The sequence below is a fragment of the Girardinichthys multiradiatus genome, chromosome 5, assembly GCF_021462225.1.
Source record: "Girardinichthys multiradiatus isolate DD_20200921_A chromosome 5, DD_fGirMul_XY1, whole genome shotgun sequence".
Taxonomy (NCBI): domain Eukaryota; kingdom Metazoa; phylum Chordata; class Actinopteri; order Cyprinodontiformes; family Goodeidae; genus Girardinichthys; species Girardinichthys multiradiatus.
The window spans coordinates 26,637,199-26,651,678 of NC_061798.1; the positions used below are offsets into that span (position 1 = coordinate 26,637,199).

General features: G+C 42.1%; 1 protein-coding gene and 1 non-coding gene across 7 annotated transcripts in view; both read right to left on the reverse strand.

The window, feature by feature from the left end:
• Positions 1–14,480, reverse strand: part of htt (huntingtin) — a 54,615-nt gene that overhangs the window by 24,587 nt on the left and 15,548 nt on the right. For all 6 annotated transcript variants that reach the window (XM_047365182.1, XM_047365179.1, XM_047365181.1 and 3 more), the window contains 22 exons: positions 14,110–14,268; positions 13,935–14,032; positions 13,706–13,845; positions 13,560–13,623; positions 13,347–13,447; positions 13,049–13,195; positions 9,806–9,926; positions 9,561–9,706; positions 9,298–9,479; positions 8,943–9,160; positions 7,175–7,301; positions 6,945–7,069; positions 6,745–6,855; positions 6,536–6,613; positions 5,963–6,186; positions 4,503–4,581; positions 2,226–2,387; positions 2,066–2,121; positions 1,833–1,981; positions 1,549–1,685; positions 1,322–1,438; positions 1,078–1,200 (listed from right to left, as the gene is read on the reverse strand). In XM_047365182.1, the coding sequence (XP_047221138.1) occupies positions 1,078–1,200; positions 1,322–1,438; positions 1,549–1,685; positions 1,833–1,981; positions 2,066–2,121; positions 2,226–2,387; positions 4,503–4,581; positions 5,963–6,186; positions 6,536–6,613; positions 6,745–6,855; positions 6,945–7,069; positions 7,175–7,301; positions 8,943–9,160; positions 9,298–9,479; positions 9,561–9,706; positions 9,806–9,926; positions 13,049–13,195; positions 13,347–13,447; positions 13,560–13,623; positions 13,706–13,845; positions 13,935–14,032; positions 14,110–14,268 (2,864 nt within the window). The remainder of the gene's footprint in view (positions 1–1,077; positions 1,201–1,321; positions 1,439–1,548; positions 1,686–1,832; positions 1,982–2,065; positions 2,122–2,225; positions 2,388–4,502; positions 4,582–5,962; positions 6,187–6,535; positions 6,614–6,744; positions 6,856–6,944; positions 7,070–7,174; positions 7,302–8,942; positions 9,161–9,297; positions 9,480–9,560; positions 9,707–9,805; positions 9,927–13,048; positions 13,196–13,346; positions 13,448–13,559; positions 13,624–13,705; positions 13,846–13,934; positions 14,033–14,109; positions 14,269–14,480) is intronic.
• Positions 6,361–6,490, reverse strand: LOC124869237. Its single transcript, XR_007038538.1, has one exon. It is a non-coding gene; the product is annotated as a small Cajal body-specific RNA 14 (non-coding RNA).

Below are 14,480 nucleotides of genomic sequence, written 5' to 3' on the forward strand. Positions count from 1 at the left end.
GAGGAGTAAGTTGTGCAGATATCTTTATACACATATTGCAAAAAGTATTCGCTTCTCTTCCTTTCAAACAGACGTGACCTTGATTGACGTCCCGTTCCTAATCCATAGGGTTAAATAGCATATCTTCCAAGCCTAGCTAAACAGGCTGAACTCTTCTGGAAAGGCTTTCCACAAAGTTTAGATGTGTATATATGGAATTTTTTTAACCATTCTTCCAGAAGCACATTGGTAAGGACAGGCACTGATGTTGGACAAGAAGGCCTGGCTAGCAGTCCCAACTCTTATTTAAATGGTGCTCTATTGGGTTTAGGTCAAGACTCTCTGCAGGGCCAGTCATGTTCTTAAACAACAAAGCCACCCATCCATGTCTTTATGGACCTAGATTTGTCCATGACTGGAGCGCAGACATGTTGGGACAGGAAGGGTACATTCTCAAACTGTAGGCTGGGAGCATTCAATTGTCCAAAATGTCTTGCTATACTGCAGCATTAAGAGTTCCTCCCACTGGAACCAAGAGACTGAAAAACAGACCCACACAATAATCTCTACAACAAACACTTCACAGTCAGACCGTTCTCATGGCAACTGCCAAACCCGAACTCAGGCATTGAATTGTCAAACCAAGAGGCATGGAGACCACATCTTCACTGTACTTTGCATCCAGAGAAACTCATTCCATGAAGCTGAGGTAATCTGAAGGCCACATCAAGACTGGAGGTTTGTAGCTACAGACTTCCAGTCTTGAAATTTATGCATCTCCTCACCCATTTCTGTGGCTTCAGTTTGTTGCCGAGTTGCTATCGTTGCCTCCACTTCCATGTAGTTATAATACAAGTAACATCTGACGCCAGAATATTTATAGTTGTGAGTAAATTTCACGACTGGATTAATGGCCCAGGCGGCATCCTATTATAGTACCACGCTGGTGTGAGCTCCTGAGAGCAACCCATTTCTTTCAGAAATATTTATAGAGGCTTGTGGCCATGGAAGTGAATGGGACACCTGAGTTAAATGATTTGAATTGGTCAGGAAATACTTTTGACAATATAGTGCATGTTATTAGAGGAGGTGTCTCACCATGGTGACGGGGATAGTAAACATGCTCTTCAGCAGCATGTCAACAGGTCTGAGAGAGGAGGGGGCCACAGTCTCAAACAGAGTGTTCAACACTCCTAATGCCTCTGGTGAGTCCAGTAGCATCTGTGACATGATAAAAAAAAAAGAGGAATCAGGAAGTTAGGGTGACTAATCTTGGGTTACTGAAAAAATAAAAATCAGGGTTGGACTTATAAAAGAGATGACTATTCTTCTCTTCAGCAACCTGCTGCTTCGCAATCATAGGAAGAATAACATCTGCGATCTGCCTTGACAGTCTCTTCCACTTGTCCTCATTCTCTTTGTGACACTGCTGCAGAACAAGGATGAACATCTCCAACACCTATAACAAAAAGGCACAGGAACATTTTGGCGTGAAGGCAAAAGAACGTGGGATATCTGATAACATTAGCCTGCTGTTGTTGCCTCTACACCATCCGTATGCAGCCATACCTGATGGTACTGCACAAGTCTGAGAAGCATGGACACCACCACTTCTTTCTGAGTATCCAGCTCTTTGCCTGCATCTGCTTTGTTTGAGCCCCGTAACACAAAAAGGTCATAAACTATAGGCTGCAAGGCAGGAATGGCTGCAAAGAAATATATATATATCCTGATTAATTATTAGGTCATCAAGGATTAATTGAAAAAATGTGTAGTAATATAATTAAAACTTTCTAAATGTGGAAGAGATCTCAATGACTGCTACATGGCGTGTCTTCCTGTGTTTCTCTCACCATGGGTCACAGCTTTCCTGCCGCTCGCCATGATGCCATCGCACAGCTGGATGATCTTGGGGATGCTGATAATCTGCTTGGAGTGGTAGCGTTCATAAGACAGCAGCACCAGGAAGAAAAAGATGTTCGGAATGATGGACTCAGAATCCCTGCAGGAGGAGGAGTAATGGTTCTATCAGTTTAGAAAGAAGATCCTGAGTTTCACAGAAGGAGAAAAAGTAAAAGACAAATACCTGAACTGTCCCACTTCAATATATTCAAACTGCTTTAGGACAAAGCCTATGAACACCTGCAACATTTAAAAACATGTTTCAGAAAGTAAAAAGGTGAGCGTATAGAAAGACACGTGCATGCAAGAAAAAAAAGAAAAGAAAAACTGGACAAGTTTTTAACCTGATCTGAGTCTAGCAGGCAGTAGTTGACTCGGAGCTGCACAAGCTGGGCGAGCAGGTCCAGCACTTGTCTCTGCAGGGCCACGGACGTACTGGTGGTGTACTGCTTCAAAGCTTTGATCACAAGCGGCTCAAACAGACGAATGTGGTTGTGAATAGCATTCTGAGAGAGAACAAGATATTACATCAATCTTAGGGCAGAAGTAGGCAACCTATACAACATGCACCCATATCTGTGAAATACACTATATTGCCAAAGGTATTGGGTCACACCACCTAATCAATGAATTCTGGTGTTCCAATCACCTCCGTAGATGCAGGTGTATAAAGGTTGGTTGGAGAAACTTGACTAGCTGCACAGAATCCTGACCTCACCTTCTTCAACCTGAGATGAATTAGAGCGGAGGCTGCAGTTCTGGTTTTGTCATCTAACTAAGAACACACTCCTAAACCTTGTGGAAGATGTTTCCAGAATAGGTAAAGTTGCTATTGCTGGCCACGGTGGGTCCATCAACAAATTAGACCTTATAGATAAGGATGTCAACAGAATGTCATCAAAGCTCATGTACATGTAAAAGTAGACAGACAAATACAGGTCCTTCTCAAAATATTAGCATATTGTGATAAAGTTCATTATTTTCCATAATGTCATGATGAAAATTTAACATTCATATATTTTAGATTCATTGCACACTAACTGAAATATTTCAGGTCTTTCATTGTCTTAATACGGATGATTTTGGCATACAGCTCATGAAAACCCAAAATTCCTATCTCACAAAATTAGCATATTATTAAAAGGGTCTCTAAACGAGCTATGAACCTAATCATCTGAATCAACGAGTTAACTCTAAACACCTGCAAAAGATTCCTGAGGCCTTTAAAACTCCCAGCCTGGTTCATCACTCAAAACCCCAATCATGGGTAAGACTGCCGACCTGACTGCTGTCCAGAAGGCCACTATTGACACCCTCAAGCAAGAGGGTAAGACACAGAAAGAAATTTCTGAACGAATAGGCTGTTCCCAGAGTGTTGTATCAAGGCACCTCAGTGGGAAGTCTGTGGGAAGGAAAAAGTGTGGCAGAAAACGCTGCACAACAAGAAGAGGTGACCGGACCCTGAGGAAGATTGTGGAGAAGGGCCGATTCCAGACCTTGGGGGACCTGCGGAAGCAGTGGACTGAGTCTGGAGAAGAAACATCCAGAGCCACCGTGCACAGGCGCATGCAGGAAATGGGCTACAGGTGCCGCATTCCCCAGGTCAAGCCACTTTTGAACCAGAAACAGCGGCAGAAGCGCCTGACCTGGGCTACAGAGAAGCAGCACTGGACTGTTGCTCAATGGTCCAAAGTACTTTTTTCGGATGAAAGAATATTCTGCATGTCATTCAGAAATCAAGGTGCCAGAGTCTGGAGGAAGACTGGGGAGAAGGAAATGCCAAAATGCCAGAAGTTCAGTGTCAAGTACCCACAGTCAGTGATGGTCTGGGGTGCCGTGTCATCTGCTGGTGTTGGTCCACTGTGTTTTATCAAGGGCAGGGTCAATGCAGCTAGCTATCAGGAGATTTTGGAGCACTTCATGCTTCCATCTGCTGAAAAGCTTTATGGAGATGAAGATTTCATTTTTCAGCACGACCTGGCACCTGCTCACAGTGCCAAAACCACTGGTAAATGGTTTACTGACCATGGTATCACTGTGCTCAATTGGCCTGCCAACTCTCCTGACCTGAACCCCATAGAGAATCTGTGGGATATTGTGAAGAGAACGTTGAGAGACTCAAGACCCAACACTCTGGATGAGCTAAAGGCCGCTATCGAAGCATCCTGGGCCTCCATAAGACCTCAGCAGTGCCACAGGCTGATTGCCTCCATGCCACGCTGCATTGAAGCAGTCATTTCTGCAAAAGGATTCCCGACCAAGTATTGAGTGTATAACTGTACATGATTATTAGAAGGTTGACGTTTTTTGTATTAAAAACACTTTTCTTTTATTGGTCGGATGAAATATGCTAATTTTGTGAGATAGGAATTTTGGGTTTTCATGAGCTGTATGCCAAAATCATCCATATTAAGACAATAAAAGACCTGAAATATTTCAGTTAGTGTGCAATGAATCTAAAATATATGAATGTTAAATTTACATCATTATATTATGGAAAATAATGAACTTTATCACAATATGCTAATATTTTGAGAAGGACCTGTACTTTTGGCAATATAGTGTACTTTGAAATGTTTAAAGCATTCCATTGGCTGTCAAAAAGCACAATCTAGGCGCACCTTGTCTCCCCTGTGACGTGTGGCATTTGCAATGTTGAACCTTAGCTGATTGGATGCTTTTTGCATCACGTCAAACCATCTAAATGTGAAAGAGAAGAAAATAATCAAACATATTTTATAGTGCTTTGCAAAAAATATTCATACATGACGTTTTTCATAATTAGTTAAATTACAGTCAATCTTTATTTTATCTAGATGTCATGTGGAAGACTATCACACAGCAACACATCATTGCATTTACATTGAGCTCCACCGATTCGATACTAATGTAGAATTACAGTCCAATGCCAATACAGCTGAGGGTCTTTCAGGGCATGTCTCTACCAGCTTTCCCCTGTAGGGAAATTTCTGCCCATTTTGTTTTGCTAAAGATCTTCAGCTCTGTCAGAGTAGATGGAAAGTGTCAGAATATCAATTTTACAAGTCTTCCCGCTGATTCTTCGTTGGATTTAGGTCTGGACATTATCTGGGACATTTAAACACAGGAAGCTCCTTTGATCTACACCCTTCCATTGTAGTTCTGGCTGTATGCTCCTTCCAGCTCTGCATCATATCTGACCAGTTTCCTGCTCCTGCTAAAAAAAAACTTATAATACCCACAGCACCATGCTGCCACCACCATGTTTTACAGTGGAGATGGTGTGCTCATTTTCTTCCACGCATTGTGTTTCGCATGCGAGCAATAAAGTTCAATTTTGGTCTCGTCTGACCAGAACACCTTTTTCACATGTCTGCTAGGTCCTCTACATGGCTTAAGGGAAATTTTAAACATGACTTCTTCTGGCTTTCTTTCAACAATGGCTGTCTCTGTGACACTCCCCACAGACGCCAGGTTTGTTGAACCCACGACTAATTGTTGTCAACAGCCTCTCTCACCTGAGCTGTTGACCTTGGAAGCTCCTCCAGAGTTACCAGGGGCTCATGGCCTGTCTGTTTTGGTGGATGACCTTGTCTCTGTAGGTTTCTACTTGCTCCAAGCTCTATTTTTAACATCATATCCCTGACCTGTCTGCTGTGCTTGTTTGTTCACTGATGTTCTCGAACAAACCTCTAAAGCCTTCAGAGAACAACTGGATTCAGACCAAGATTAAACTACACACTGGTGGACCCTATTAACTATGTAGATAACATCTTAAGGAAAATGATTTCGCTGGATTATATTTAGGGGTATCAGAGTGAAGGGGCAGGCACCACAGGATGTTATGTAAACAATGTGTTTTTTCCTTCCAGTTCACAATCATGCACTACTTTGTGTTACTCTATGGTAAATAAAAGAAAACCCTAAACAAACTTATAATATGTGGTTGTAACCAGACAAAATGTGAAAAAGTTTAAGGGCTATCAGTGCTTTTACAGGGCACTGTAAATGTACTCACATATTTAAAGCGAATGGGGCCCATAATGATTTATTCTACTCTTTATGCAAACAAATCGAAACGACCAATATGCGTCATTCTTACCCAGAGGTATCGTGTTCCTGTTCCGCCTGCACCATGTTACGGAGGCTAGCATCAGCCAGAGCTTGTGTGAAATGTGTATACGGAGCCATGAAGCAGTAGTGGTAGAGGCCCGGACGCAGGCTGGAAGAGCCAAGGCGGAGAGCTTTGCCCTGGGAGCGGCTGGGTCCACTCAGCACGCTTTCATACTGAGAAGCCAGGTTGGTCCCAAACAGCGTCTTCAACAACTGAGGAATAAATCCTAAACTTTTAGAGTAGGAACACATCTGCCATTTAACCAAAACATGAACCTAATGTATAACTTTAACACTCATCGTTAGTGTAAAATAATTTTACAACTAATTTTTCTACCTGATACAACACAGCCAAAGAAGGACTACATGATTTTGCTCCTATAAAACAGTGTATGGAACCATCGCACAGGGAAACCAACGCCTTTACAGGCCCTGTCGGCAGGAACCAGCCTCGCTCTGTGTGGAGTAGCACCGGATGTAGCGCACTGCTCAGAGCTACAACCATGAGGGCTTCCACACACGGTAAGTGGGAAAAAACTAAATCTAAACTTAAATTACAAACCTGCTGCACACAAATGGTGGCCATGGTTGGTTCTCTGGAGAAACAGGACTTCAGGTAGCTCAGAATTTCTTCTACACACTACAAACAATAATAAACAGGTTGTTACTTTCTGTAAATAAAGATGTCAAGTTTTGGTTAAAAGAAGCATAATGTTAAAACAATTACAAACTGGTAAAATAAAAATGTCAAGCTGCGGTGACGGTCTTCACCTTTCCGATGTCATGGAGCGTGGCCAGCTCCAGCAGCTGAGACAAAACATCCAAGACAGCATGCAGAAAACCTCCAAACTTCTCCTGGTTACTGTAAAGATCCAATGTCACCTTGGAAGGAAAAAAAAACAAATTTAATAACCTTTGGAACCCATCAACAAATGAGCAGAACTCTGCTTCAGCAGGACAGGAGCTCTGACCTTATAGTTGGCATGTGTGGCTTTGAGGACATCGTAGAGCCTGAGGTAGGGAGGAAGGTGGCAGAAGCTGCCCAGGGTGATGGATTTGTTCACAGCTGCTGACGCGGTGCTGTCTGCTTGCCTGCCTGCTTAAAAACAACATAAAACACTGACAGTTTGTTTTTTTTTAAACATTGACGTATAAAAGATAAAATGTTTGCATGTTGAAGTTTGGTGACGTGTGGATGGACCTGTGTTGATTTCATTGCTTTTCTTTGGGCTCATGGGGGCAGCGTTTGTCTCGGTGGTCTCCTTTTCCTTCCCCTTCCTGCGGATAGGACTGAGGGACGGCGTGTTGCTCAGGGAGGGGAGAGCAGCCTAGAAAAATGATACAGAGCATAAAAACTGAAAAATGGAAACAAGTAGAATCTGGTTTTCAACTAATTCCAATTTCAAATCTCCATACTTCTTCAAATATAAAATTTCAGATTTTATGACAGTTTTTTTCATGTTTTTTTCATTATAGCTGTATATTCCACAAATATTTACATCATGCTGCTGAAGTTGGCTTCGATTCAGCAGTCGGGTAAAGGACTATTTTACTGTTTGTCAGAACATGCTGCTATAGGCTTAGGCTGCTGGAGGACATAATGACATCTTTCACCCTCTTCGCTACATTCTCACACTACTCTCTGATTTTGCATTATTTGCTGTTATTTCAGCTTTTAACCATGTTCTCTCTCTATTCTCTTCCTAGAAGCTACACCTGGCCTGACTCTGTGTCTACCTGTGACACCTTTCTGGAGAGGGGCATCATCCAAGCTTCTGCTGCCAACAACTTAATGCTCACCCTCTACCGATAATCCACATAGCCCTGTCTTTTAGTGTTTAACCCTTTCTCACTCCTAGACATGGCGATTGACTGAGCTTTTACTGTAACTAATTGTATGTGCGCTCAGACTCTATCCTTGAAAACTGGCTCAGAGTTTATCTGTTCTTTCTTTCTAGGTGAAACGACTAAAGGAGCTACATCCATTAACATTTAGTTTTACTTCCCATAGAAAGGACTCCTGGATCAGTGCTTCTTTGTTCTCTTTGTGTCTCTGCTCTGTTCTCTCAAACCCCCAGGCGGTCGTGGCAGATGGCCGCTCACACTGAGCCTGGTTCTGCTGGAGGTTTCTTCCTGTTAAAAGGGAGTTTTTCCTCTCCACTGTCGCTACATGCATGGTCAGTATGAGGGATTGCTGCAAAGTCAACGCCAGTGACTGTCCACTGTCTCTACATGCTCATCCTGGAGGAGGGAATACTGCAAGTCACTGACTGGATGCAATCTGCTGGGTTTCCTTAGATAGAAAAACCTTTTATCCAATTTGAATAAATAACTAACTCCGACTGCACTGTTCAGTGGTTAGGATTAATTGGAATGTATGAACCTGACTGTTGTGAAGAGCCTTGAGACAACATGTGTTGTGAATTGGCGCTATATAAATAAAACTGAATTGAAAATTGAATTGAAAATTAATCGTGATTAATCGATTATTCAAATAATCGTCAGCTTATTTAGTAATCAAATAATCGTTAACTGGAGTATACAGACTCTAAAACATGCCATTTGCTTAAAGAACAACCCACTCAGAGCAGTAATTAGGCATCAATGGTACAAAAAATAAATACATTTTGATATGAGATGAACAACCTTCTTTGATTCTAAATATACTCTATCCAGAACGCAGCAAAGCTTTAGCTTTACCTGGTTCAAATTTAGTAAAAAAAAACCTCCTAATAAGCACCTTTTGCAGTCCAATTATGAATGGATTATTTGGAAAAATAGTCAAAAGAATATTCAGTTAGAAAATTAATTGTTAGTTGCAGTCCTATATCAAATTATAAAATATTAAAGAACCTTATTCTGCTATTATAATTTTTTTTCCTTTGTATTTGTTTAGTTTATACATGAGTTTGTGTAGGAATCCTGTAGATTACATAAATAACATCTGGACTATTCTTCATTATGCTTGCCTTAACTGCTGGTCCTGGTGGTGTGTCGTCCAGCACATGGGCGCAGATGTTGAGAACTTTCAGCAGGTGAGAAAACAGCTGTTCCACCATGGCCACCAGGGGGCGCTCTGACAGCGCTGCCCAGGGTTCCTCTGTTTTATTTGGGCCTGCGCTGGTGTTCCCAGTGCTTCCTTCCTCCTCCCCAGCCCAGGGGTTGCGTAAACATTTAGGAGCCACAGCTGAGAACATTAGTATCAAAACTATTTAAACCAATAATGTTCTCATTATTTGAAAGATTAAGCAAAAAGTGGGATACAATTTACAAATCAAAGGAGCAATTACACCAAACAAATGGGAAATTTAACAGATTTCTCACCAGCAAGCAGATTGCCACAAAGCAAAAGCGCATCTTGGTGTGCAGCGAGATCCAGAGGAAACCACGCAGAAGACAGTAAGGACAGCACCATGTTGGCCGTTCCTACAGTCAGTGTCTTCCGCTCAGAGTCCGGTGCAGACGAGGAGGTCGAAGAGGCCGGAGCACTGCTGCTCTGAGACAAACTATAACGATGATCAAAGACTGAGGTTACTTGTTTGCTGACGAACAGAAAAAAAAAAATAATGTTGCAAAGGTTCTCCAACCTGAGAGTCCTGTGTCTGCTGCGGCCGAGACTAGAACGAGAAGAAAAGTTGCTGCTAGAGCTAACGTAGCCACAGTGCCAGCCTGTGCTCCAAGTACCTACAGGAAAATTAGATGCCAGGAGACACAAGGCCTCACAGCAGCCAAACTGCAGAGAAGGAAGGAATATGGTTAGAGATCTTAACACTATCAGAAACCTTTAACAGAGACAGCAATAAAGGACTGAAATGTTTTCCTGAAAACTTACAGTTAGTGCTCTGGAGGTAGAAGATGTGAAAGCGTGGGAAACCGCAGTAACAACTCTGGACAAGTTGTTTTCCAACGTGACATCAGACACAGAGTTGGAAAAGTTGTAGCCTCGGTACGTCCTTAAGGAAAGAGAAAAGGCTGAGTCACATGCAGCTTTTCTCTAAAATACTTGTTTTTCAGTTTTATTGTGTTTTTAAACAAGATTTAACTAAACATTTGGTTTCAAATCAGTTTGTTAATTGCTTTAAACTGTTGCTCTTAGAACTCTCAGAGTGGATTATAATGCAAGTCAAACATTTAAATATGGAACCTTTAGAAATGTTTTGTATATTTTATTTTTGGTGCATTTCCGCAGTGTAAGAGAGACTGGAATACGGCAATAATCCATAAATTGTAGAGATGCGCTGGTGAACAAAATCGGCTAATTCCGAGCTTGATCGGACCCATTCAGTTGGAATCTCAACAACGGATCTTTTTCCGATGTTTGAAGGTTTCCGTGCTACTGTAAGTGCTACCAGGCCGTTCTGACAACGGCGCTTTTTGGTGTTAAACTTTGAGAGAAGATTAAAAGTTAGCTATGCTTAGTATCAGTTAGGTGTTTAAAATAAAGTCAGGAGAAGCACAGAGATGGACGAAGATTTCTAACAGGACATGGAGTTGTCTTTGACATCTCGAAACACGCCTGTGGTTTATTCAGGCGAGAGAAAGCAACACCTGAGCGGATTAAATGAAGGCTGGACCAGTAAAGTAGCTCTGCTCCATCTTTACTTTACTCTGCCTGTAATGGAACATGCTGGATTTGGAAATGTTGGCAGCTTTTTGGAATGATTTAAGGTAAAGATCAATATTCTCTGGGGCATTTAAAGGATCCCTGCTGTTTTGTAACCGCTAATAGCTAGACAGTTGAAAAATTCAACTCCATAATCATTTTGTCTCGTTCGATTGTAAATTGTAATATTAGTAAAACCAATTTCTACGGCAACTGCTCTCTTAAAACACACGCACACACACAACATAATGTGTTCTTTGCTCCTAGTATAAAAAACCACAAATAATAACTGCTCAGAAATGGAAGCAGCGTTTCCCATACACAGACTCTACCAGATAAATTAAGACCCGCACAGAAAGATAAAATTCGGATTTGATTTTTTTCCCCAAACATGCTGTCATATGCCTCTTTTCCACTGGCGCGGCTCCGCCCCACTCGGTTCCTCTCTGCTCGGTACGGTAACAGTTTCCAAGAACTCACCGACGGCTGGAGCTATGGTAGCTGAAGCTCCGCCTCCAGCTGTCAGTATAGAGAGCTGTGCTGCTATTAATGTTACTGTGTGAAATTGTTAACATCAAAGTTATCTGCGCAAAATGATAAAAATAAATAAATAGAAAATACAAACATAAATAAACGAAATACTAATAACGTTTATATTATTGTATATGCAGGAATGTCTTATGCATGTTTTTTCATGCATAAAATGATCCACTGGGATAATTATCTGGACCACAGCCCAGCCAGAACTTATAAAATAAGGTTCGGGGGTTCTGATGTGAGGAGGGTGTGGCACGAGAAGCGGAGAGGAAAGACGCTGTCGTCTGGACTGTTAATCCTCCAAAGTTTGCATGAAGAAGTTACAATTTTGGGCTTTATGAGGAAGTTTTTGTCTCGGCCATGGCAATAACAAGGACAAGGATTTTATAGAGCAAAACCTCGGGCTTCTGATTGCAGTGAATTTAGTTTTAGGTTGGATATTGGATATTCGTGCTCCGCAAATTCAGCGGGCTCGTCCTCCCGTTTGATCCAATGCAGGCCGTCTGATTACGGACAGCTGCTCTCTGCCTGATCCCTCATCCTGCAGACGCTAAAAGGCCGTCAATAAACTTCCGAACCAAACCCATTGTTTTACTCTGTTAGTGTTTTGAGTGTTTCGAGGGAAAAGTGTGTGAGTCTGAAGAGCTGAATTTATGTGTGATCAGCTGGTTTAGGATGTTATTAAATACAGTGCCCCCTACCTGCATGTAATTCCTAAAGCTGATGTGTCCTTTCGCTTTCTTTCAGCCTTAAGGCATGGTTTCTAGTTTGTAAATAGTCAAATTATATTTCGATTTGACCCACTCCAGGCATTGTGGTCCTAATATTATTGTAGATGCTCTTGAGTTTTATTAACATTTCCCTGTACTACCTTGGTAAAAACCTTCTCATTTCTCCTGGTCCAACAGTGAACAGTAGTGTGTTCACGTCACACTACTGAATCCAGACTCAGCCCCAGTCGGAGCAGGGGCCAAAAACGTAGGTACCGGTACGGCAAAAAAAAAAAAAAAACAGTATAGGAAGCGGTCCGAGTGGAGTGGAGTAGGTCTAAATCAAGCCAGTGAAAAGGGGGCAAAATTGAAATAAGAGCGCTAGCAAAGAGCTCATCACTTTTTGAACAAACAAGTGCAGCCACATAGGCAGACGCAAGACATGAGCCCCAGTCTATGTAACAGAGACACAATATTCAGTGTGAAAAGGTTTTATCTGACATGTTAGATTAGGCTGTCACTAATTAAGGAACGTTTGTGATTTATAGTTTGTATATCCAAATTTACTTTCAGGGGAACCCCATGAATTGTATAAAAGGAGCCCCCTCACTATAAATCAAGCACCACGCCACGCTGGGCCGTACAAAGTCACTCCACACTGCCCAACACCACAAATAAATTCTCAATCTATGGGAAACACTGGGAAGGATCGAAATCAAATACTTTGAATGCTGCCCTTCTTATATTTCTTATATCAGTATCCACAGGTGAGCATTTGCAAAATTGGCCACAAAATTTTGATCAGAGCATCTCTAGGACTCTGATTGTTATACACCACAAATAAAAGTTTGTGTTTATTTTGATTATTTAAATAAAAAAAACAGGTTAATAAAGCTAACGTAAAATTTCTGGTTGCAAGTGCAATAGAGACTGCACAGACAGTCAGGGAAGGCTTGCACTCTCCTAGAGTTAATTTCCCTCTACTTACCTAATGTGGCCTCTTTTCTCATCTAGCAAGGGCAGCGCCTGTGAGTGGGCAGCAAAGCCTCGGTGACCCCCCTTGTCTTGTGTCATGATGTATGTTCAGATGGGTTGTACTGGAATTCTAATTTCCCCTCGGGGATCAATAAAGTATCTTTGAATTGAATTGAATTGAATTGAAGCTTCAAAATACCTAAGCCAGAGATAATCTTTCAGTTTCTCCTACAGCTCTGTTTGGAGGTACCTTGTGATTGTGCTGACTGTAAACTGGGAGGGGGGTTGTGTCTCATGCATAAGTAGCTGCAGGAAGACTGAACTCTGGTCCCGGGCGATCGCCACCACTGGGTCCACCTGGCCTTGGTCGCAGTCAAAGAACAATCTTGGAACTAGTCTAGAAGAAAGACGTACAGGAGAAAATAAAGGGGAAATTCTGTTTAATATCTTGGATTAATTGATAAGCCACTGCTGTGATGATCTATACAGTGGTCTTGTAGTCCAAATATAAATTGTGTGGGAATCGGAAATAAAACGAGCCGGTATACCTGCTAACAGCAGAGGCTGCCATGTGTCGCACTCTTGGATCATCGTCTCCCAACAGATGTATGACCACGTCATTCAGGACCCTGTCCTGGATCCGCAGTCGCTAAAGAAATTCCAACAAATTTAGGACTGGAACTTGTTTGTAGGAATAAAATATATCAATATTCCCACTTTTACTTTCAAAGAGAATAAGAAAGTAAGACGTGACCCCTTACCCCAGTGTAGTGATGATCTCCTCTGTGTAAAGTTTCTGTTTTCCTCTCCAAGAAATTGATTAGTCTAATACAAGAAAAGATGCAACAGTCAAAAGTTGGTTGTTTTTTGTTTTTTTTTATTAGTGGCACAAAGAAGTAAATCCTACCTGAAGTCTAACTCTGACAGCGTTTCCAAGAGTTCAGTGCGAACAAGCCAGTAGGAAGAATCCCGCAGAGCAAAGAGGTCTATCACCAGCTGCAGGCCGAGCTCACTCAGAGTACTGCTGCACAATGTCACGATGCAGTGCTGAAACACGCCACAAACACAGATGGGACTCAGTAAAACACATCGGTCACAAATCACAGAGCACCAACACCCCTACAGGCCCATCCTACCCTGACTGCAGCACATGCCATCTTGCAGGTGACAGAGGAATCGCCTTTTAATGTTTTCTGGAGCAAAGGCACCAAATCCACCAGGGACAGAGGATTACCTGAAGAGCAGAGAGTCTAGGAATAACATTCAGCCTTGGATCACGTCAGCAATAAGTCCAGCACAAAGAACACCAACCTGTTGCACTCTGCACACCGGCCAGCCAGGTGTGAATGTTGTAGCGTGTTTTGGTGAGCGCAGCTTGGATGATGGCGCCGCAGAGAATGGCTGTGGCACCTCTGATCTGGGGGTCCCCGTGTTCAACAAGGCCCAGAACATCACTGATATATTGCTGCTCTGCAATGGAACAGAGAGAACTGCAGTCAAACTAGAGCTGGGTGATACGGACAAAAAAATTGGCCCTTTGTTTTCTGCACTGAACAATAATTATCACAATGCGGTTTCAAAGTAAAAATCTAGTTTCTAAAATTGTTCCTGTTTTGATACAAAGTTAAAGGACAATTATAAGCGATAAATCATTTAAAATAACTGATGAGATTTATTTTCAA